This window comes from Schistocerca americana, chromosome 4 (assembly GCF_021461395.2).
Source record: "Schistocerca americana isolate TAMUIC-IGC-003095 chromosome 4, iqSchAmer2.1, whole genome shotgun sequence".
Classification (NCBI taxonomy): domain Eukaryota; kingdom Metazoa; phylum Arthropoda; class Insecta; order Orthoptera; family Acrididae; genus Schistocerca; species Schistocerca americana.
Window position 1 is genome coordinate 794,925,438 of NC_060122.1, and position 26,512 is coordinate 794,951,949.

Here is a 26,512-nt window from a genome sequence, read left to right on the forward strand (position 1 = left end):
TCCAACATCCACCTCTTGAAGTAAATGTGAGGCTTCTCATTAATATGTCATATATTGTACTCTTGTTTACAATAACTGTGTGTTACAAATTGTCACATTATGCAGAACATCCAAGAACATTGGTAAGGACAAAGTCCAAAAACATCCTGCCTTATTTAACAAATTTCAGTCGAATTTATCCATATGACATGTTTTCTCTTGGCCCCATGATGTCACAGCTGCTCTTTCTCTGTGGTATGCACTATATCTCCAAGGCAAGAACTGATTACACGGAATAAACTTATCAACCAGCAGGTACTGTGAACATTGTATGATGCTTATTGTTGTCCCAGCTTGCAAATACACTGTGTGCATCCATCTGAGGATACATGTGCATTAATAAAACATACATCCAACATTAGAGTATCTAATTCATTATGAAAATAAACATTTTGTAATGGCGATCATCATTCAGTGGTTCTAAAAATGCTTGTGCGACATGTCACTTTGTCACTTCTTCAATTTTGTTGTTACACTACATTATTTACAGAAGGATGGAAAAGCTGCTAGAGCTGCAACCTTGTGGAAGATCACTGTGGGTTCCAGAGAAATGCAGTAAGACGTGACACAATACTAACCCAACAACTTATAGGTCGAAGGGATGCAAACCTCTTTTTTATATCATTTGTAGATTGGAGAAAGCATTTGACAATGAGGATTGGACTACACTCTTTGAAATTTTGAAGGTGCAGGGATTAAAAAAAATTATTATCTACAACTTGTGTGGGGGCAGACTGCAGTTATGAGAGTCGAAGAACATGAAAGGGAAGCAGGAGTTGAGAAAGAAGTGAGACAGAGTTGTAACCTATCTCTGATGTTCTTCCATCTGTACATTGATGGAGCAGTAATGGAGATCCCTGAGAAATTTTGAATATGAATTGAATTTCAGGGAGAAGAAACAAAAACTTAGAATCTTGTCAGTGACATTGTAGTTTCATCACAGACCTTTGGCCTTTGAAGAGCATTTGAATTGATTGGATAATGTCTTGAAAAGAGATAATAAGATGAACATCAACAAAATTAAACCAAAGGTAATGAAAAGTAGGCAAATTAAATCAAATGGTGCTTAGGGGATTACATTATCAAATGAGACACTAAGAGCAATATATAAATTTTACTATTTGGGTAACAAAGTAATTGATGAATGCCAAAGTCGAGAGGATATAAAATACAGACTGGTAATAACAAGGAAATCATTTCTGAAAAAGATGATTTGTTTACATCTTTTATAGATTTAATGTCATGAAGTCTTTTCTGAATGTTTTTGTGTAGCCTTGTACAGAAGTGACATGTGGCTGATTAGCAGCTCAGACAAGAAGATTATAGAAACTTTTCAGATATGATGATGTAGAATTAAGCTGTAGATTAGTTGGGTAGATTGAGTAACTAATGATGAGATGCTGAATCAAACCAGGGGAAAAAATTCGTGGGCAACTTGACTAAAAAAAAAAACTCATAGGACACATCCTATGGTGTCAAGGAATAGTCAAATTAGTAATAGAGGGAAGCATGGAGGGGTAAAACTTGTAGAAAGAGACCTGGCCGTGCATGGTTGAAATGGATGCATGTTGCAGTAGTTATTTAGAGATGATGAGGCTTGCACAGAATAAACTAATGTGGAGAACTGCATCAAAGCATTTTTCGGATGGAAGTCATCATCGCCATCCATCATCATCAACTTCTGCTACTGCTACTATTACTACTGCTGATCTGCACTTGATTCCTGGTTGTGTGATACCTAACTATCTGTTCAGTATACAGAGTGGTTTGCAGGTGAAACAGACTCTGCCACCTGAATTACTGTTTCTGGAGTGTAGTATGTGCTTGACATATTAAGTGAGACCCTCCATCCAAGATTGTAACAGGGTCAGTGGAACCTCCCATTTAAGCATTTCACCTGACTACAAACCAGCAAGCAAACCACAGTTCTGAAGACAATTATTATTGATTTCAGCCCACTAAGGAGCACTTATGACTAGTTCTTCTCCGATGCTCTCTTTCGTTCCCAATATGTCTTGAGCTCTGCTGGTAATTTCTCCTTCTCCTGTGGAAGGGGCTCCATGCGTTTAAAGACTCCAGGCGGCGGGGTCCAAGACTCTACCATAGCACAACGTTTGGAACGATCTTCTACCTCAGGATCAGAGATCCAAGCCAAATCCAAGTCCTTTAGTACTTCATTAAACCACAGGCTTCCAGTGTTGTAGCTTTTAACCAATGAGAAGATCTTCTTGGTAAGCATATTATTGTTCATTCGTTGTAGGTGCCCATAGAACCAGAGCCTCCTATGTCGCACAGTGGTGTTGGCTGATTCTAACTGTTGATACAGTTTTGGAGACAATGCTATCACAGGCTGTGCATGAATCCTGTGGATGAGGCTAGTATTCTTTATCCTTTATCCTAACACCAAGATGAAGCATGTGAACAGGCATCATTCGTGTTGACATGAGACATGAAATGCAGCTGGCTGCACTCTGTGCATACAGTACATGCTGACTGAGCCTCTTCCACATCTTAGACAAGACCCCCGATCCACCCATCAAGCATATCAAGACTACGAAATCAGCTCACATTATAGTAATACTTGCTGCAGAATGTGCAGAAAAATAGAAAAATTAATGAACACTTCTGAACAGATATAAATAGACAGTTACTTATCATCTCTGCAAAGAAGCACATAAAAAAACAAGTAAACTAAACACTGTATATGAATTAAATACTGTTACTGCTGGAGGATGGCCTCTGACCTACAAGATGAATACAACTGACACTGAAAAATGATCTGTGTAGACGGAGTGAAAAATAGATGATGTGCTTAAACATTCTAGAATTTCTGTATCTTTTCATGATGCCAAAAGCAAAAAGCAAAGTCCTGTCATAGTTACAAAAGTGAAGTCTTGTCTTAAAAAATGTAAATGCTGTGTGGCTAGGGCCTCCCGTCAGGTAGACCGTTCACCTGGTGCAAGTCTTTCGAGTTGACGCCACTTTGGCAACCTGCGTGTTGATGGGGATGAAATGATGATGATTAGGACAACACAACACCCAGTCCCTGAGTGGAGAAAATCTCCGACCCAGCCTGGAATCGAACCTGGGCCGTTAGGAATGACATTCTGTCGCGCTAACCACTCAGCTACCAGGGGCGGATGTCTTGTCTTAATTACAGTATACATGTACCCCTTTTAATATACACTTTCCAAAAAAATTACTCTGAAAAATAAATAAATACCATCTGTAACAGAAACATTTATTATTAACAAAATATAACTGTGAGCATTCCAGAAGATACCAGCTATGTTATTCTGTTAAGTGAAGCAAAACTTCTTGGAACTTGGAATATGTTCAGTAGACAGACAAACAAGAAAGTCTTATCAATTTGTTAAAGCAACTAGGGATCATGCTGTCTCAGAAGTGAAGAGTACACAAACTGAACAAAGCTGCAAAATATAGTTTCCCGTGATGTGACCATTAACTTAAGCAGTGTTGATCTGGAAAGCTCAAATTCTGAACTGATTCATTAACTGCTGTATGGCAAGAGCTTCTATTCTGAAACCAATTTGGGAAAGTGTCCAAAATTTTATAGCTGTAAAATAGAAGAGGAAAAAGACAGCTGTCAAATTAAGAATCATTTGTAGGTGAGACACAAAAGCCATTTAGTTTTGTTTGCCACTTACCAATGCTGTCAGTATACATGATGGCAGTAGGATAAGATGGGCCTCTCATAGATATCTCGTAATAACTATCAATTGTTCATAAAATAAAATAAAATAAAGGAAAGGTAACCACACACACATAGTTGTCTGATGTGTGGCACTGGTGGTTGTGGTTTTGTGTGTGTGTGTGTGTGTGTGTGTGTGTGTGTGTGTGTGTGTGTGTGTATGTACTTTTACTAGAGAAAGAGTTCTAAAGCTGTTGTAAATACAGTTTTCAGTTATGTGTTTCTGTGCACTACACATCAGTTACCTATAGGTGAGTGGTTACCTTTCCCTTATTTTACTTATTATTCCATCCAGGAATTACCCATGAAATGAATAGAACCATAAAACCATACAAGAAAAAAACTCGCTAAAATCTAAGTCCTCCCACTGTTCAGTTATTTTGTACATACTTGTTTGTAATAACTTGAATGCTATTCACCCTCTGCTGACAGTGCAGTCACAACGTTTGTAATTGAATGTATATCTCAATAGTGTCTTGTTTGGCAGAATGGCTCCCATTTTGTTTGTTCCCTTCTCTCTCTCTCTCTCTCTCTCTCTCTCTCTCTCTCTCTGGATTATTTTCTCACCAGTTATTAAAATTCCTAATTCCACAACCAATACCTCCCTTGGGTTGAAATAGTGGAAGTATTTTTTTCAAAATTGTGCAGAGTTATGATCAACAGCAAATGAGTTGTGTAGCAAACAAGATGATAATAATTCTGTAGCAATGTATTCTCACAAAGCTTTTATATCTGTTTACTGTTTGTTATCATCATAGTGAGGTATCATGCCTTCACCTCTGATGATTTAGCATAAAGACAGTATTGTGGATGAATGCGCAGGAGAGTGCAAGCAGCAGAAGAAGCAAGCACAAGGGCTGAGGGTTACCATGGGGAAGAGGTGTTGTGGAGGGGGCAGGGGTACGAGCTGCACTTTCATCTCACAGTGCTGGCACTAGATGTTCTTAATGGTTTGGGATGACATGGCATGGGATGAGACGGCACAGCATGGCAGTCACTTTGTAATGCCTGTGGTATATGTAGGTACTGCATTGCTATAGAGGTCCCTGATTCAGGATATTGTGAACAAATAGTGCAGCTGAGCTTTAGGGAATCACAATATTCATATTTTTATGTTGACAGCCCCTTTGTTTTAATGTCATGAAACAACATGACATGTGGCATTTGTCACTCAAAAACCGCAATATCAAACATCAACTGGCTTATTTTTTGGACTCCTTACTCAGATGTCCCTATATGGTCATAGTCAGTGCAATCTGACTATGTAGCATGTTACATTAAAATTCAGTTTTGGCCTTGTAGTATGCATAGCAAGCACAGCTTTTCCTGAATCTGTTTAAGATTTGTATCCTTTAAAATTATAAACCCTACTTGTGAATAAAGTTGGTCTTTAATGATATCTGTTGGTCTCACTTATGTACATTTTTCTCTAGATGGTTTCTGTGTCTACAAAGTAATATGTAACAATTTTTGTGCAGCATATATATCACACTGTTGCCATTGAAGGGAATACAATGACACTGTCACAAACTCGATCCATTGTGGAAACAAGAATGGCCATTGGTGGAAAGAGTATTATGGAACACAATGAAATTCTGGGACTTGATGCTGCTTTAAAATATATAAATGCCACTCTTGTTAATAGGTAAGAACTGTGTTTTTACTATTACCTTAGTCTCAGGCACCTGTGACTTCTAGAACAGACATTGTGCTAATGCATTTAGGTGCAAAGATAAGTTTATCTTTGCAAGTACTTTACTCTTGTATTAAGCAAATAATATCTGTACTCTTATTACTGTTTGACTGATTTAAGATACCTTACTATTAACATTGCAACAAGCTGCTGCAGAAAATATATTAAGTCTGTTGCATTAGAGAAATTAAGGTAAAGGCAAGTTGAAAATAGGAGATACCAGCATTTGAATTGAGAAATGGATAGGCATACAACATAAATGAAGAAAATGCGACATATTACTTGCAAAGAGAGTCCAGTGTTCAAGCGTACAAAAATAGTAATGGTAGTGGACTGCTCCAGAGCTGATATATACTGCATTGGCTTGAATATAAGCTGCACTTAAATAAAATATAAGCTCTGTCCATAATTTTGAGGTGAGAGAAACGATCGATAGACTCGGTGTTCATTATATGAGTACTCTTAATTATATTTTAATGTTGTAATGTTGATAAATTACACAGAAGCACTAGCCTTCTAATTAGTCTATGCTGATGTCACTCTTAACTCCTGTACTGGCATTTGTCATTATTCCATCCTGAATTTTCCATTGTTTGCAGTATTTCAATGGACAGAGAGACAAGTTGTTTGCATCAATCTGTGGCACTAACTGATACATCCATGGAATTCTATCTGTAATAAGTTTGTGGGAATTATATCTGTGATACGTTTGTGCCAGTTTGATTCTGACTTGTATAGTAAGCACATGCACATTGTGACATTTATCTTCCATCACTGTGTGATGCATATATTTGCCAGTTTTAGATGGTTGTCATTAAGGTCAGGCACTTTCAGTGCACCCTCAGTAGGTCAAGCTTGAGAACAAACTAGTGGGTTTGAAACTAGTCACCAAAATATATGTACACCATCTGTGACAGATTTGTAATAATCTCTTCATGAAATAAAAGGTTGTTAGTCCTACATCAACAAAATGTTGAAACAGCTACATTTTGATTGAGTGAATGAGGGTCTTTCCATAGCAGACAGCATGTTCTGGAATTCTTCATGGATTTTATCCTTCATTATCTTACTGGTTGTGGATGCTAATCTCACGTGCAAGTATTAGTAGGATTAAACAACATTCCAAGTGCCTGCCAATTGTTGTTGTGTTTTCCATTTTGTTCCGAGTATTATATGTTGTTGTTGTGGTCTTCTTTCTTGAGACTGGTTTGATGCAGCTCTCCATGCTACTCCATCCTGTTCAAGCTTCTTCATCTCCCAGTACCTATTGCAACCTACATCCTTCTGAATCTGTTTAGTGTATTCATCTCTTGGTCTCCCTCTACGATTTTTACCCTCCACACTGCCCTCCAATACTAAATTGGTGATCCCTTGATGCCTCAGAATATGCCCCACCAACTGATCCCTTCTCCTGGTCAAGTTGTGCTACAAATTTCTCTTCTCTCCAATTCTATTCAGTATCTCCTCATTAGTTATGTGATCTACCCATCTAATCTGCAGCATTCTTCTGTAGCACCATATTTCGAAAGCTTCTATTCTTTTCTTGTCTAAACTATTTAACGTCCAAGTTTCACTTCCATACATGACTACACTCCATACAAATACTTTCAGAAACCGCTTCCTGACACTTAAATCTATACTCAATGTTAACAGATTTCTCTTCCTCAGAAATGCTTTCCTTGCCATTGCCAGTCTACATTTTATATCCTTTCTACTTCGACCATCATCAGTTATTTTGCTCCCCAAATAGCAAAACTCATTTACTACTTTCAGCCTCTCATTTCCTAATCTAATTCCTGCAGAATCACCCAATTTAATTCGACTATATTCCATTATCCCCATTTTGCTTCTGTTGATGTTCATCTTATATCCTCCTTTCAAGACACTGTCCATTCTGTTCAGCTGCTCTTCCAGGCCTTTGCTGTCTCTGACAGAATTACAATGTCATCGGCGAACCTCAGAGTTTTTATTTCTTCTCCATGGATTTTCGTTCCTACTCCGAATTTTTCTTTTGTTTCCTTTACTGCTTGCTCAATATACAAATTGAATAACATCAGGGATAGGCTACATTCCTGTCTCACTCCCTTCCCAACCACTGCTTCCTTCGACTCTTATAACTGCCATCTGGTTTCTGTACAAATTGTAAATAGCCTTTCACTCCCTGTATTTTACCCCTGCCACCTTCAGAATTTGAAAGAGAGTATTCCAGTCAACATTGTCAAAAGCTTTCTCTAAGTCTACAAATGCTAGAAACGTAGGTTTGCCTTTCCTTAATCTATTTTCTAAGATAACTCGAGGGTCAGTATTGCCTCACATATTCCAACATTTCTACGGAATTCAAACTGATCTTCCCCAAGGTTGGCTTCTCCCAGTTTTTCCATTCGTCTGTAAAGAATTCGTGTTAGTATTTTGCAGCCATGGCTTATTGAACTGATAGTTCGATAATTTTCACATCTGTCAACACCTGCTTTCTTTGGGATTGGAATTATTATATTCTTCTTGAAGTCTGAGGGTATTTCGCCTGTCTCATACATCATGCTCACAAGATGGTAGAGTTTTGTTAGGTTGTTAGGCCTGGCTCTCCCAAGGCTCTCATTAGTTCTAATGGAATGTTGCCTACTCCCGGGGCCTTGTTTCGACTCAGGTCTTTCAGTGCTCTGTCAAACTCTTCAAGCAGTATCATATCTCCTATTTCATCTTCATCTACATTCTCTTCCATTTCTGTAATATTGTCCTCAAGAACATCGCCCTTGTATAGACCCTCTATATACTCCTTCCACCCTTCTGCTTTCTCGCTTATAACTGGGATTCCATCTGAGCTCTTGATATTCATGCAAGTGGTTCTCTTTTCTCCAAAGGTCTCTTTAATTTTCCTGTAGGCAGTATCTAACTTACCCCTAATTATATGCGCCTCTACAGCCTTACATCCCTGCTTAGCCACTTCGCACTTCCTGTCGATCTCATTTTTGAGTCGTTTGTATTCCTTTTTGCCTGCTTCATTTACTGCATTTTTATATTTTCTCCTTTCATAAATTGAATTCAATATCTCTTCTGTTACCCAAGGATTTCTACTAGCCCTCGTCTTTCTACCTACTTGATCGTCTGCTACCTTCTTCTACTGTATTTTTTCCCCCCATTCTTGTCAATCGTTCACTAATGCTCGCCCTGAAGCTCTTACAACCTTTGGTTCTTTCAGTTTATCCAGGTTCTATTTCCTCAAACTCCCACCTTTTTGCAGTTTCTTCAGTTTTAATCTACAGTTCATAACCAATAGATTGTGGTCAGAGTCCACATCTGCCCCTGGAAATGTCTTAGAGTTTAAAACATGGTTCCTGAATCTCTATCTTACCATTATATAATCTATCTGAAACCTTCCAGTATCTCCAGGCTTCTTCCATGTATACAATCTTCTTTTATGATTCTTGAACCAAGTGTTAGCTATGATTAAGTCATGCTCTGTGCAAAATTCTACCAGGCGGCTTCCTCTTTCATTGCTTAATCCCATTCCATATTCACCTACTACGTTTCCTTGTCTTCCCTTTCCTACTATCGAGTTCCAGTCACCCATGGCTATTAAATTTTCATCTCCCTTCACTTCCTGAATAATTTCTTTTATCTCATCAAACATTTCATCAATGTCTTCATCATCTGCAGAGCTAGTTGGCATACAAACTTGTACTACTGTGGTAGGTGTCGGCTTCGTATCTATCTTGGCCACAATAATGCGTTCACTATGCTGTTTGTAGTAGCTTACCTGCATTCCTATTTTCATATTCATTATTAAAGCTACTCCTGCATTACCCCTATTTGATTTTGTGTTTATAACCCTGTAGTCACCTGACCAGAAGTCTTGTTCCTCCTGCCACCAAACTTCACTAATCCCCACTATATCTAACTTTAACCTATTCATTTCCCTTTTTAAATTTTCTAACCTACCTGCCCGATTAAAGGATCTGACATTCCAACGCTCCGATCCATAGAACGTCAGTTTTCTTTCTGCTGATAACAATGTCCTCCTGAGTAGTCCCCACCCGGAATTCCATATGGGGGACTATTTTACCTCCGGAATATTTTACCCAAGAGGACGCCATCATCATTTAACCATACAGTAAAGCTGCATGCCCTCAGGAGTATGCCCGAGTATTATATAGTATTGTATATTTATTGTGTCCACAATATTATCTAAAAGTGGCATTACAGATAAGAGTATATCAGTAAGATGTTTAAAAGACACAGACTTTATGAGAGTAAAGAATAGTTCCTGTACCTTGAGCGGACCTCTCTGACACATTTGACAATGTGACTACCACTTTCTAATGTGGATAAACTGTTACAACAACTAAAAACAACCAGCCCCTTGTCGCACCTCTGTTAAAGCAACTGCAGCTGTTCTTTATTGTCATACATTTTAACAGTTTTGGGACTGCTTCAGCTGGAATACCTGGGAACCATGAACAAAACTATGATTTCTTTGCTGTTAACACTAACTTTTTTTCACAAGTTTTCAGTAAACGCAACAGGGCTTAAGGTGACCAAAAGTGCGCTGTGTATTTTCAGTTTTTTCACATACGAGGGCAGTTCAATAAGTAATGCAACACATTTTTTTTCTCGGCCAATTTTGGTTGAAAAAACCGGAAATTTCTTGTGGAATATTTTCAAACATTGCCGCTTCGTCTCGTATAGTTTCATTGACTTCCGACAGGTGGCAGCGCTATACGGAACTGTTAAAATGGTGTCTGTAACGGATGTGCATTGCAAACAATGGGCAGTGATCGAGTTTCTTTTGGCGGAAAACCAGGGCATCTCAGATATTCATAGGCGCTTGCAGAATGTCTACGGTGATCTGGCAGTGGACAAAAGCACGGTGAGTCGTTGGACAAAGCGTGTGTCATCATCGCCGCAAGGTCAAGCAAGACTGTCTGATCTCCCGCGTGCAGGCCGGCCGTGCACAGCTGTGACTCCTGCAATGGCGGAGCGTGCGAACACTCTCGTTCGAGATGATCGACGGATCACCATCAAACAACTCAGTGCTCAACTTGACATCTCTGTTGGTAGTGCTGTCACAATTGTTCACCAGTTGGGATATTCAAAGGTTTGTTCCCGTTGGGTCCCTCGTTGTCTAACCGAACACCATAAAGAGCAAAGGAGAACCATCTGTGTGGAATTGCTTGCTCGTCATGTGGCTGAGGGTGACAATTTCTTGTCAAAGATTGTTACAGGCGATGAAACATGGGTTCATCACTTCGAACCTGAAACAAAACGGCAATCAATGGAGTGGCGCCACACCCACTCCCCTACCAAGAAAAAGTTTAAAGCCATACCCTCAGCCTGTAAAGTCATGGTTACAGTCTTCTGGGACGCTGAAGAGGTTATTCTGTTCGATGTCCTTCCCCATGGTCAAACGATCAACTCTGAAGTGTATTGTGCTACTCTTCAGAAATTGAAGAAACGACTTCAGCGTGTTCATAGGCACAAAAATCTGAACGAACTTCTCCTTCTTCATGACAACGCAAGACCTCACACAAGTCTTCGCACCCGAGAGGAGCTCACAAAACTTCAGTGGACTGTTCTTCCTCATGCACCCTACAGCCCCGATCTCGCACAGTTGGATTTCCATATGTTTGGCCCAATGAAGGACGCAATCCGTGGGAGGCACTACACGGATGATGAAGAAGTTATTGATGCAGTACGACGTTGGCTCCGACATCGACCAGTGGAATGGTACCGTGCAGGCATACAGGCCCTCATTTCAAGGTGGCATAAGGCCGTAGCATTGAATGGAGATTACATTGAAAAATAGTGTTGTGTAGCTAAAAGATTGGGGAATAACCTGGTGTATTTCAATGCTGAATAAAACAACCCCTGTTTCAGAAAAAAAATGTGTTGCATTACTTATTGAACTGCCCTCGTATAATGTATCATCATTGTAGCTCATATCTGAAACTTAATGATCTCCAAAGTATGGTTTGATTTGATTTATTTATTTATTTACTCATTCATTCATTCCCCCAGGGATCATCTCACAATGATATAGGATTTGTCAACATAATACAATGAAAATGAATAGTGTAAAATATGTCAGTGTGCTTGTACGAGGATAAGACAGCTGTTCCGCCATGGCCTTGAAGGAACCATTCTGCATTTGGCTGAAATGATTCTGAAATCCATGGACAGAGAGAGCAAATTACCCCTCTTGAATGTGAGATCAGTGTCTTAACAACTGTATTTCATTTGGATGGTTCTTGTTATACAGTGTTCTTTATTTTTGCACACAGTTTGCTCTGAATAATATTTAATATAAAACTTAGTTTTGTGCTTCATCACTGCACACAGTAAGGACAAAGCTGGTGAAGTCTGGACAACAAACATGCTGCTGTATCCAATGTACTGACTCTAGTCTATTTGGGATACTGACTCCAGGACAATAAACGTGCAGCTATGCCCCATGCATATCTTAATGTCCTCCCTCAGTCCACCCGAAAAACTGAATCGGCTTACCTCAATGACAAATGATATTTGAACTCCACAAAAGGTAGTATCCTATGACTATAATATCAGTGAGTCATAGTTGGGATCAGCCAACTCATTCAAGTAATTTGTAGCAATATGAAATGTAATTGTCATGTTGGCTCAGTCAAGAGTAAAGCAGGTGGTAGACTTCAATTTATTGATAGAATATTGAGGAAGTGTAATGGATCTACAAAGGAGATTGCTTGCAGATCACTTGTGTGACTCATTCTAGAATATTGTCCAAGTGGACAATATGACAAGCAGGGGATATTGAAATTATACAGACAAGGGCAGCACGAATGGTCACAAGTTTGTTTGACCTTTGGGAGAGTGTCGTAGAGGTACTGAAGAAACGGAACTGGTGGACTCTTGAAGAGAGACATAAAAAATGCCGAGAAAGTCTATTAGCAAAATTTTGAGAACTGGCTTTCAATGATTAGGAAAACATAATACAGCCCCCTATGTATCACTCACGTAGGATCATGAGGACAAGATTAGAATAATTACAATATACACTAAGGTATTTAAACAATAATTCTGCCCGCATCAATAAATGGATGGAATGGGAAGGAACCCTAATAACTTTGACAACAGGACATACCCTCTGCCATGCACTTCACAGTGGTTCACAGAGAATACATGTAGATGTAGATGTAGTCTTCGTCATCATCATCATCATCGTCATCATCACTATCATCATCATCATCATCACCACCACCACCACCACCACCACCACCATCACCGTCATCTTCAGTCAGAAGAGTAGTTCGATGCAGCTCTCCATGTTAGTATCTCCTGTGCAAGCATCTTCATCTCTGCATAACTACCACAACCTACATTCATTTGAATGTTGGCCACATATCAGGGGTATATTGAAGTGACCACCAACTATAATTATACGAGTTTGGCTCCTGTTTGTAATAAGACTAAAGCTTTCTTTGGACTGTTAGTAATGTATCATTCAAGTTGGGTGGTCTGTAAAGGGAGCCAGTTAAACAATGGAAACTCCAGATAGGAATATCAACAATGTAGGAAAAGATAGGTCACTACTTACCATAAAGATGACACACAAAGTTGCAGACAGGCACCATTGAAAGACACTTACACAAAGCGTTCAGCCACAGCCTTTGTCAGTAAACGACACACACACACACACACACACACACACACACACACACACACACACACACACCCCTCATGCACACACATCTGCCAACTCCAGCATCTTGGACTGGAATGCAACATCATGTGGAATGCAAGCAGCAATCTGGAGGGTGCAGAGAAGGGGAAGGGATACTAGTGTACAGTTGGGAGAGAGACAAATACTGTCAGGTGGAATATGCAGGGCCTAGACTGCCAACAGTGCAGAGTCAGGAGGTTGTGGTGCAGGGAGTGTTGTGGGGCAGGGGGACGTGGAAAAAAAGGATCAGAAAGTGAAAGGAGCAGGGAAAGAAGGGCAGATGCATTGACAGAACTCTACAAATAAACAAGGTGAGAGATACAAATGGGGATGCGATGATAAGATGTAGGGGGTGGAAACTGTTGGGTGGAGGGTTTGGGGAGAGTCTGTTACCGTAGATTGAGGCTCAGATAATTATGCCAGCAGAGAATGTGGTGTAAGGATGACTCCCATCTGTGCGGTTTAGAAAAGCTGTTAGTGGAGGGGCTCGTGTAATGAAGCAGTCATTGAAATCAAGCATGTTATGTTCAGCTGCATGTTGTGCCACAGGGTGATCTAGTTTGCTCTTGGCTTCTGTCCTTTCCTTCACAACCTCAACACCTACTCTCCCATCCACTTTTATCTTGTCCTCCTCAACCCAGTGTGCTATCTTCCTATATGTTGACTTCCTCCCCTCTGGTGGCTCCATCTGCCTCTTTGTCGACATTAAACCCTCCAACCACCAACAGTACCTGCATTTCAACAGCTGTCATCCTGTTCACGCCAAAAAATCTCTCCCATACAGCCTGGCCACTTGGGGACAGTGTATCTACACTGAAAAGAACTCCTTTGCTCAGTATGCTGAGGGCCTCATCAAGGCCTTCACAGACAGGCACTATTCCCCACACCTAGTCTGCAAACAGATCTTCTGGGCCATTTCCCCATCTTCCCACTACCTCCAAGAACCAGCCACAAATGTGTGCCCCCTTTGTCACCCAGTACCACTCGGACTGGAACAACTGAACCAGATCCTTCTCCAAGGCTTTGATTACCTAACTGAGATCCTGCTCACCCTGCTAAAGTAGTTTTCTGTTGTCTACCCGACCTCCACGACATCCTAGTCCATCCCTATGCCACTTCCATTCCCAAAACCTTTCCACAAGGATCATTTCCCTGTGGAAGACCCAAATGCAAGACCTACCCGATCCACCCATCCAGCATTTCGTATTCCAATTCTGTCACAGTTTTATCCTACTCCATTAGGTGCCAGGCTACCTGTGAAAGCAGCCACGTCATTCACCAGCTCTGCTGCAATCATTGCACAGCTTTGTATGTTGTTATGACTACCCACAAGCTGTCCACCAGGATGAATGGCCATTACCAAAGTGTGACAAAGAGCAAAGTAGACCAGCCTGTGGCACACCTTGCAGCTGAACATAACATGCTGGATTTCAATGGATGCTTCACCACCCAAGCCATCTGGATCCTCCTTCCACCACCAGCTTTTCTGAGTTGCGCAGATAAGTTATCCTTACAACATATTCTCCACCTCCATAATCATTCCGCCCTCAACCTATGGTAACATATTGTCCTCACACCCTCGAATCAACAGTTTCCATATCCTCTGTCCTATCATCCCCTCCCCATCCTCATCACCCACCCTCCTTGTTAGCCACCCTCTGCAATGCAACTGCCCATCTTTCCCTACTCCTTTCCATTCCTGCCCCTTCCCCCCCCCCCCCCCCCCCCCTCCCTACACTGGCCTGGCACACAACCTTCTGTTATTGCTCTATTGACTGCACAATCTGCCATACAGCATTCCACTCTCTTTCCCTACACATGTGTAATAATCTCTCTTTCCCTTTCCTCCCTCCTCCAGACTGCTACTTCCATCCTAAGTGATAACTGCATTCTGACTCAGGCTGCTGGAGTGGGTGGTCATGTGTGTGTGAGGTGTGGTTGCTTGTGTACATGAATGGTGTGTGTTTCTCTTTTTCTGATGAAGTCTGTGGCCGAAAGCTCTGTGTAAGTGTCTTATTGGACACACAGTGAACAGCGTCGGTCATAGAAAATCCAAATACCTGAAATGTACCCATCCTGAACAAGTTCTCAGCACCGGCATCAGCAGCGACCAAAAATGTAATAGAATGAAGCACTGACTTGTGTAAGAGGCAAGTGCCATCAATTGTCCCAACAGTACAATGTTCTGTTTGTTACAGCTGCCCAGCTTCCATGTGGCCATTATCAAAATGGTGCAAGCCTAAACTCAAATGATGCTGCAGCACCATTGTTGACATGTATGGAGCACTTGGTAAAAAACCCTTAACTCATTAAACAACTTTGGAGTGGCCATAAGCATTGGATTCATGGTTTCACCCATGTCCATATCATGAGCATTCTTCAGTGAATTACACGTGGAGGTTGATGTGGCCTTTCTTCTGGCAAACATTACAAGTAATCCAGTATGTTCGTACTGGACAAGACAGAAACAGAGAATGCTAACACTGGCGCTGTAACGGTTGTGACTGCTTGCTGCTGGGCCCACACATTTACTGCCACCACTGCCACTTCCTCATGCAAGCTATCTGTCATGCTAGTGGTAACATCTTGTGACACTACTGCCACATCGCCCCACACTTCAATTTGGTCATCCACTGCTTGAGAAACTTTAAAAGATTGTGCTGTTTGTCAAAGTTCTGCAACCAGGGGTTTTTGCAGAATAAAGCCTCCTTGCGCACTTCCTCGTCTGGAACTTAAAAGATAACTGTGTCATGTCCCATAGAGTCTGCATAAGGGTCATTATGGGTTTCAGTAATGTATTGACACTTATGGCTAGGGCTGTGAAGTTAGGCTGCCCAGGCCCTGTATGACTGGTTTGGTTTCTTGCAGCATCAGTAGAATTCAACTTGCACATCTGTGACATGCGTTTGTTTGTGGTGGAAGTTGGAAAATAAACTGCACATGTGATCAGAAGTGAGAGCTGCCAGTCCTTGTAAAGGAGAAAGCTGACGCAGTAATTGATATATCTTAGGTGGAGTCCATGAGAGGAATAAGGCTTTGCACAAATTTGAGTCTGACATACCGAAAGCCAAAAAATGCTATCTGAGTCGTTTTTCATAGCTTCCATGATCCAGGTAACACTAATATGGCTTTATTCATAAACCTGTGAATAATAATGGAAACAAGCTGTGACGAAGCAAGCTGGGATATTTTTACTTCCCGTCTTCATTTTTTTCGATTTTAACTAATTACCATTAACATACATGAGTATAATCTGCATTTTCATAAAATAGAAAGGTTGTCCCTCAGTTTTAAAGAATTTAACACCAGATCTAATTTTGTGCTTAGTTTTTTATATATAAAAACAAAGATGAGGTGACTTACCGAACGAAAGCGCTGGCAGGTCGATAGACACACAAGCAAACACAAACATACACACAAAATTCTAGCTTTCGCAACCAACGGTTGCCTCATCAGGAAAGAGGGAAGGAGAGGGAAAGATGAAAGGATGTGGGTTTTAAGGGAGAGGGTAAGGAGTCATTCCAATCCCGGGAGCGGAAAGACTTACCTTAGTGGGAAAAAAGGACAGGTATACACTCGCACACACACACATATCCATCCACACATACAGACACAAGCAGACATATTTAAATATGTCTGCTTGTGTCTGTATGTGTGGATGGATATGTGTGTGTGTGTGTGCGAGTGTATACCTGTCCTTTTTTCCCACTAAGGTAAGTCTTTCCGCTCCCGGGATTGGAATGACTCCTTACCCTCTCCCTTAAAACCCACATCCTTTCATCTTTCCCTCTCCTTCCCTCTTTCCTGATGAGGCAACCGTTGGTTGCGAAAGCTAGAATTTTGTGTGTATGTTTGTGTTTGCTTGTGTGTCTATCGACCTGCCAGCGCTTTCGTTCGGTAAGTCACCTCATATTTGTTTTTATATATAATTTTTCCCACGTGGAATGTTTCCCTTTATTGTATTAACATCATTAATTTGTGCTTAGTTTTATGTATGTAATTGGTTTTCTAATTTATTTCAACTAGTACTAGTTAATACTTTTGTTATAGGCTGAAATAAGTAATTTTTTCATAACTTAAATTCTATTGTTGACTTCTAAACAAATATAAATTCTATACTAATTACAAACATTTAGAAGATGATTACTAGTAATCTTATAGTATCTATTTGGCTCTATTCAAAAATGTGTTAGCAAAGCCCACCCTTCATTAATTCCAAAGTAATTAACAGTTTTGTCAAAAGTATTGTTTGCATAATGATATCTGTTAATTTCATCATTTAAACAAATAATTCAGCCTAACTCTAATAATAGAAAAAACTGTTAAAAAAATTAATTTTTCGATGTATTCAGTTAATGTAATGAGTTAAGTTTTAACTGTAATTTCTGTAAATTAATCTTGAAACGGTGTGTAGTTTAAGTACTTATTATTGTGAGGATATATAAGGGCCCGATTCTTGGTCATGAGACAATCAGTCCATGGCCGAGTTTCGGACAAGTAACCTGTGTTGCTTAGAACAACAGCATTGTATCAATTTAACAGTGAAATAAGTGTTACACAATTAGGGCGTGTGTTAAAACAATGACAGTGTCTACTCCATACATGCCTTTTTATTCTTCAAGAAATGTGAACTACGTGATTAGGCTTTTGCTGCTCATAGATGTTCAACAGGAAACTATTGTAGCAGTATGTGGATGTTCGCCTACAAGCTATTAATGAGGCTTATTGAAAGTTAAACAATAGTGCATTGGCCATATAACTATGTATTATTGGGGGGTTGCGAACAGTGAAAGTAAAGAACTGTGAAACGCAAATGTGCATCTGTTGGCTACATCATTTAAAGTAGTCAGTGTTGTACGTCCACAACCCATTTTTCAGCCAGTGTAGCAGCGCAGTTCGTCGATACCGAGGATGACAAACAAACTAATAAAGCAGGAGATGGCATCACATGTGGTGCCCCAATGTGAGGACTATTGTATGTGCACAATAAAACATAGCTTTAAGATCATTCTTGTTCTTTGGGGGGGGGGGGGGGGGGGGAATCCACAATAGCAGCAAGCTTTTCTGGATCAGGCTGTATACTTTCCTCATTAGTCCTGTGACCCAAAAATAAAATTTCCTTCTTTACAAATTCAGATTTACTTAATTATAGTTTCATACCTCCGCTGTACATAGCTCTTAGTACTTCATTCAGAATCTTATAGTGCTTGAACCATTCTGCACTTGCTACGAGAATATCATCTACATAGACCTTGATTTCATTCGTTAATATCTCACCTAGCATCCCGTCAATAGCTGTGATAAAAACACACACACACACACACACACACACAAGTTCAGACCAAAAGGCACCACACAGTATTGGTAACACCTACCTTCATGTAAAAATGCTGTACATGGCCTAGATTCCTTGGCCGAACTGATACTCCAATAGCCACAAGTCACATCAAAAGAAGTCAGAAATTTACATCTATGGAACTTCTGTAACATTTCATATATGTTAGCTGGTCTGTCTCTCTCTCCTATTACAATTTCATTTAACATCCTGGCATCTAGAACCAACCTGACACCACCGTTCTTCTTTACAACCAGAAGTGGGTCGTTATACCTGCTATTTGACCTTTCAATAATCCCCCATGAGATCATCTTTTGAATCTCTTTTTCTCACTGCTTCCATTTTTGAAAATAGAATAATATAAGGTTTTTTGAAAAATGGTTTATGATCCGTAAAATTTAATTGGCACTCAGAATCTTTTACCAAACATGGCCTGTCTGAAAATGCCTTACAGTTGCTCTGGAGAATACCTTGTAATTCCTCCCTTTGATTATTTGTAATACCTTCAATATCCTAAACTCTCTTTATTATCACCAACCTCTCACTCTCTCCTCCTCTTCTTCCTCAGTAACCTGCTCAGTGGTCAAAACTCTTAATGGCAAACTAATTCAGTTCCCACACACTTGTCCATACCTTCCGTTGTACTTAAAACTAAACTTACCGCTAGAAAAATCAATATTTCCACACCATTTGCACAAGAAAATAGTTCCAAATATTACATCAATGCTGAGATTTTGAATCACCAAGAAATTGCACTCCAACAGCTGTTCTGCCAATTCCACAGTTAATAGTACCTCTTGTTTCACTATCTTTGATGGTTAACTAGTAGTACTAATAATTTTTATTCCTGAAACATGCATCACTGCTACACCCTCTGTGTTCTTAATAGATTCAAAAAATGCCTGTGAAATGCCATTCAAATCACTACCACTGTCCAGTAAACACTTTACATGTATCCCTTGTATCCTTGCTGTTATTACAGGGGCCACATTTCCTTTTTACTTACCATATGATCGTCATCATACAACAAATCCTCATTAATCCTTTCCCTGGAAAAACTGTAATCCTGCTTACCAAAATGATTATCGACAAAGTCAAATGACATGTAGCATGGTCCTCTTCCTCATTACCACTCTCACACTCTAACTCTTCATTAGGCCTAATATTATCTTGCTTTGTTCTCTCCTTACTTACCACATGGCCATCATTATCAATTATAAATTCAAATACCTTGTCCGTATCACTACTGGATTCGTCACTGCTATCGTCATTGTAACTACTGTCAGAATCAGACCTGCTGTCACTTTCACTATCCTCAAATACTTGGCTAATTAGTTGATCCTTGTCTCCAGTATTACACCACAAAGCAAAAACCCGAATTTCTTATGTTCTCTTAAAAATTTAACATCCATTTTGATAGTTTGGACATCCTGAGCAACAGCAACACACACTGGTTCATCACCTGATTTTATTGTATTAAGTTCCTCCTCTCCTTTTTTTTTTTATAAACTTTGCTACCCACACCATCATTAAACACCTCACTAGAATTAGAAATTACACTAGTCTTATTATTATCATTTACATTACCCTTATCTGTGATTACAGCACATTTATACTCAATTGGCTCTTCATCACTACCTGCTCTAGTGCGAGCCAAAACTGGAGCATTATCTAGTTTAAATGGTTTGATCCAGAATTAAAATCACCTTCTCCATTTCTTTTACTTGAATTTCTCCTACCATTTCTGTGCCCATCCTGGCTATCCTCCACCCAACCATTCCTTGACTTTCTACTGTGATTAGTCCTGTTCATCCTATTTACCTGTATTTCTCTCCCTCATTGAGTATTCTCATCAAAATTCCTCCTACGATCTTCCACTGAGGGCTTCACCCTCTCCACTTCATCAACATAATTCAAGAAATCACTAATGTTACCCATAGGGGCAGCTACAAGCAGTTCTCTAACTTTGTGAGACAACTTCGTTTCTGAACCCATAATTATTGATTTACTACCTAGCTCTTTGTCCAAATATTTCAGTTTGTTTATCCAAAACTGTCAGAAACCTTTCACAGTACCCTTCCTAGAATCAAATCTCTCTCCTCCCCAAAATTCACTCAAAATTCTCTGCTGCTTCTCTTTGGACCAATGTTCATCTAAAAATCCTTTCTCAAAGCTTTGCCATGAAGTACAACTATCAGCTACCTGAGCTGCCCATCCATAAGCATTCCCCTTCAAAAAACCTCTCATAAATTACATTTTCTCCTTTTCATTCCACTTTTCAGGCAAATCATTAAATTTCCCAAACACCGTGAGTTAGTAAAGTATTAAACTTTTACCTAAGCCTTGTCACATGAAAACAACTCCGAGTAAGAGTGCTGCTGATTCCTCACGAGGGATGACAGATAGCCAACCGCGTGACGCTTGTTTACAGCGAGGCACAGGACAGAATGCACGCGGGGAGAGTTATGTTGTCCCTGTTGCCTCTTTGTCATATTATAGTTGTGAACTTGGAAGAATGAAGGTGTCCAGCACGAGCCTTATAGAAGTCAATCGGAAAGAATTGTTTTCCCTCATTAGGCTGCAGTGAACCTAGCGGATTCATGTAGTGATTTTTCCATTTGATGCGCCGAATGAAATACGTTTTGTGAATGAATACAGTGTTCTTCCATAAGTAACATATAATGAGTACTGTATGTAGTTTGTGGTAATTAGCTCGTCTGTTTATGCTGTAGTAACTGGTTATTGTTTGTTTGTGTCACATCTTTCAGGTGCATAATCTGAATAATGGAGGATGTACACCTTTCCACTAGCACTGTAATATATAGCTGGGAGCCTGTCACAGACGATGGCAAGCGGGAAGTTACCGACGCTGTGTTTTGGTTTGTAAAAGTGTTGCAAGACAGATGCATGATCAATGCACTACTGGAAGCAGGCAGTTCTGTTTCTCGGTGTTGCAGATTGATAGGAGCGGCTATCGTCCAGCGATTTTTGGAGCTGACGAACGAAATGACTTTTGTTGATACTGAAGTACTATACCGTGAAGACAAAGCAGAAGATGATTCAGTGGAAGCTATCCCAACTAGTGAATCACAAAATGGTCATAACACTTTCGAAATCTCCACATCACTGGGAATATGTGCCTCATCTGTTCCCTATCAGTATTACAAATCAGTTACTAAACGATTGAACTACGGCGCTATACCCCTTGAAGTAAAAGTAAAGACGGTAGCGCTATCCAAATTGGAGCTTACAAACACTGCAAAAGAATGGAGCAACAACAGCCCTGAAAAGGAAGGAGGACTTGAAACTGTGGGAAAGTGATATCGTTAAAGGAGGGACAAGATATGAGAAATACCAGGCGATAAATAAGTGGACATACGACCGATTTGTCGAATCTCATTGTCGTAACGAGAAAGTAACAACGAGAATACTTCAGGAGTGGGCTGCAGGTGCAGCGCTTTAATATACGACCAACATGGTTGTTACGTTTGCTGCCTCATTATCTTGGGTAAGAAATTTCAAATCGGAGTATAAAAGTCGTCAACGGCACATCACTAAATACGTCTCTCATAAAGAGGTACAAAATATAGAAGATATACAGAAAGTGGTGGCTCTTTTCAGCACGCAAACGGCATCACTTATGACCGGTTTTAATCGTGATTACGTGATCAACACCGATCAAACAGGATGCGAGTATCGGGTGAACATTCGACGCACTTTATCGCATAAGGGAGAAAAACGAACCATTGTCGCAGTTGGTAGTGAAAACAAACTAAAACATTTGTACACGGTTCAGTATGCCATCACAGCCTCTGGACAAGTGTTGCATAAGGTTTTCCTGTGTTTACAAAAACGAATGTTACATTTGGTCCTGTGGTTATAGAAGAGGTCAATCGTTTAACCCGACTCATTGAAAAATGTTTACATTACCTGCTCCAAATCCGGGAAACTGACTAATGCGATTTACAGAACATTTCTTGAGAATGTTTTAAAATCATACATTTCTGGTAGCACGTTTTGTCTAATATTGGATTCCTGGAGTGGAAAAATTAATACTACAATATATGACGTAATGTTTATAGATGGCGATGGTCAGCCGACGTGCACAGTAAAAGTAATACTGCCAAACTGCACACCTGTGTGCGAGCCGTGTGATGTTTATTTCTATCGCCAGGTTAAAAACTTTATTTCTGGCTTCAGAATTGCAGTGTGCTTCTGGAAACCCAGCGGGAATTGCACAACAGCACGGATGCAATAACTATTCACAGCATAATTCATAACCAATTTTCAGCACCGATTTTTCAGGCAATGATATCGTATGTGTGGTACGCATAAAAATTAATTCCCGAAAAAGACGTATTTTTAAATGTAAACCAAGTTTGATTTCCGCCAACTCTTCGGAAGTAACAGTGTAGCTGTCGAAAGATTGCATTCATTAGATGTTCTTGGTGCCATGAGTATATTTGTTTCGAATGTTTATATGACAAGTACCATCCACCTAGTTGTTCGAAGAAAAGTGAGGACACGTAATAGTGACCTGGAGTAACATTTTAGTTGTTTACTATCCCAAGAGGTTTGAGAAATTTATTTGCCTACCTTATTGTCATTCCTTATTGATTTACTTATCTTATTAACCGTCCGATCCATATCAATTGAGATATGGAAAAATGCAAATGAAAAGAAGAACATCCGCTACGTTTCTTCGAGATTCGAAAGATGGCTCTCCGATTCCCAGCCAGTTACCTTGGCCATTGTGCTGTCGGTGCTGCCGGCGAATAAGCGTTTACCTTGTTGGGTACAGAAGCGGCAGTTGTAAAAGTTTCTTACCTCGATTTCTGGAAAAGTATCCGTTTTTGGACCCCATACCTGGTGATGAAAAATGCTCTATGTACAATTATCTATCGATCCCGCCAATTTTGAGTCGATTGCTCATAATTGCCTTTAGGGGTGTTGATCCAAAATATCTTAGAGTCTTTCATTTTAGGTTGTACACAAGTGACCTGCCAAATCTGAGCTAAATCGGTTGGCCGTGTCCTAGGCCTTCCTCTTGTTAGTAGTGGAAAAGCATCTGGACCAAATGAGATACTTGTGAGATTTTACAGAGATTATGCAAAAAAAACGTGCTCCCCTTCTAGCAGAAGTTTAGTATAGGTCACTGAAGCACATGTCATTCCTGTTTCCAAGAAGGGTCATAGGACAGATGCACATGATTATAGGCCTGTAGCGTTGGTGTAAATCTGTTGTATAATCGTGGATCTTCTCCATGTACTATAACGTTTTTGGAGAATGAAAATCTCCTCTATAAAAAAATCAACACGGGTTTTGCCAACACTGATTTTGTGAAGCTCAGCTCTCTCTGTTCATCCTTGATATACAGAGCACTGAAGACATTAGTGCATAAGTTGAAGCCATGTTCCTTCACTTCTGGAAGACATTTGAGACAGTTCTGCACTGTCGTTTAGTGAACAAAATACAAGCTTACCAACCATCAGAACAGATCTGTGACGAGATTCAGGACCTCCATGCAGACAGTACTCGACACATCCCTCCTAATACAATAAAATTGACTGATGAAATGAAATTTTGGGTGTATTCTAAGGGAATGTTACAGGGCCATTTCTGTTTACAGTTTATGTTGATAATCTGGTAGATAATTTCAGAGGCTCCTTGGGAATTGTTGTGGTTGACACTCTTGTTTATAGGAAGGCTTCAATGCTTCTGAAGACTGTAGAAAATTGCAGGAAGACCTGCAGAGGATCAATGATTAGCACAGGGTGTATCAGTCAACACTGAACATAAATAAATGTAATGTATCATTCCTAAATAGGTGAAGAAATTCACTACTTAACAATTACACTATTAGTGACAAATTGGAATAACCTAAAGTGGAATGACAATATTACAGGAAAAGCAGTTGCTAGAATGAAATCCATTGAAAGAAAGTTTAGGAAACGTCATTCATCGGTGAAAGAGGCAGCTTATGAAATTCTTGTTGGACCAGGACTTAAGTACTGCACATCAGTGTGGGACCCTTACCAGGTAGCAGGAAGGGATGGGATGATAGGACATGTGTTAAGATATCTGCGAATAACTGCCTTGGTACAAGAGGGAGCAGTAGAGAGTAAAAACTATGGGGGAAGATATTCCTAACAGTAATTGAGGACTTTGTGTGCAAGTGCTGTTCTTAGATGATGATAGCACAGGAGGGAGAGTTGTAGTCACCTGCATCAAACCTGTCAAGAGGACCAGTTACTACTATTACTACTACTACTACAGATAGTAGTAGTAGTAATAATAATAATAATAATAATAAATGTTACTCATAGGGAATATAAATATAGTAGGCATTAGTTCTTTTCTTTTCAGTAGCCTTGTAGTTTACCACATACATATCTTTATTCTTTCTTGACATACATTAAGGTTAACATTTATTTGAATACCTAGACTTTTGGCTTTGGAGCTGCTTTAGGATCAAGTTACTGTGTTGACAAGAAAAGGCAAAGTCACTTGTAGATGCTGTAGTATTTATTTTACAGATGAAGTACATAAAACACTTAAAAATTAAACACTAAAAAAATAAAATAAAAGTGTGACAATTATCCTGATAACTGGATTTTCTTTTAATAGTACCTTTGGTCAAATATGTATTGTATAACACTGTTTGAATGTACTTGAAAGCTGAGCACTCTCACATGAAGGTTGTGCAGGAATAAATTACTGAAACAGTCTCAGTGTTCAAAGATAGCTCGTGATTCAATATTATGCTTATTGTTGTAAATAAACACAAAGCACACTGTCTTTGGTTTATTGCCCGACATAATTACTGCAATCTCCTTCGCCCCAGAAATACTATTCTTTCCCAATAAGTACTCTTTGGAAGCATTTATTAATGGATTCTGCAGTTTTGAAGTCTCCACAGCCGATATTCTGCTGTGGATGTTCCACAAATCCACAACATATTTATTGTTAGTACCACTGTCCTGTTGGAAGATGAAATCATTTTCACCTATACTTTGCAAATCCCCATAGGATATGTGGTGAGGGGGAGGGTACCTCATGTACCTTTCGTGAATCAATGTCATGTTGTCGCTATTCCAGCCCATCTTTTATGCACCCCAAACAAGCTCTGAGTCACCTCTCTACACTATAGTTGAATTTGCTGCATTTAGGGTTTTTGTTGTAACTTTGAAACAACTAAATATCTCAAAAATGATTCATTGTACTAAAAAAAGGTCTAGGTCAAAAGTTAATATAATGGACAGTAGTCTCTGCTACAGCTGGCTGTCACCTAACCACCACTCCTGTGTGGGGAGGGTCAGCTATGTATTTTCAAATGGGAACCCATAATTTTTATTGCATATTCGGATTATGCACCAAAAAATATGAACAGTTTACTCAAACTGTTTCCCATTCATGGTAGCTGGTGCTGTTATCGAAAGGTATCAAGTGTCTCTGTTTTTGCAATGAAGAACCAAAGCATTTGATTCTGTAGTTCATTTATAATGTAAATGTGAACCTTTATGTTCTGACAGTTATTTATGTTTGAAATTTACTTTAGTGTTGCAAATTTGATCGTACAGCGCAGTGTGGTTAGCTGCTTCAGTGTTTGGATAGAAACTACATTTCAGAATAACAACATAGATGTACTAATTTCCTGTTCTCATCAGGATGCTTGATATTGGTGAGTCCCCTTGCCTCCCATCATTGGTGTGCTTGCTTTTGGTGAGGCCCTTGACTTTCACCATATATGTAATTGACAATGAGCTAATAAATGCATCCGAATGGAGGGTTGTCAGTTTGAGCATTTGTTGTGAATTCCAGTTAAGGTGCGAGGCAAGGGGACTCATCGTCATCAAGTACACCTATGGTAAGAGGCAAAGGGACTCACCAATATCAAACATCCAAGTGGGATCTGTAAACTATTACATCCACATTTTTGTTCCCGCATCACATTGGGCATTGTTTCTAACCAGACATTGAAACAGCTTACCATACTGCAGTGTGCAATCAAATCTGCAACACTAAAGTAAATTTCAAACCTAA

At 39.7% G+C, this 26,512-nt stretch overlaps 1 protein-coding gene across 1 annotated transcript in view; it reads left to right on the forward strand.

Annotated features, from left to right (window-relative positions):
- LOC124613222 (protein adenylyltransferase Fic-like) overlaps positions 1 to 26,512 on the forward strand; it is a 93,151-nt gene that overhangs the window by 63,955 nt on the left and 2,684 nt on the right. The window contains exon 3 of the mRNA XM_047141894.1: positions 5,230 to 5,396. Within this exon, the coding sequence (XP_046997850.1) occupies positions 5,230 to 5,396 (167 nt within the window). The remainder of the gene's footprint in view (positions 1 to 5,229; positions 5,397 to 26,512) is intronic.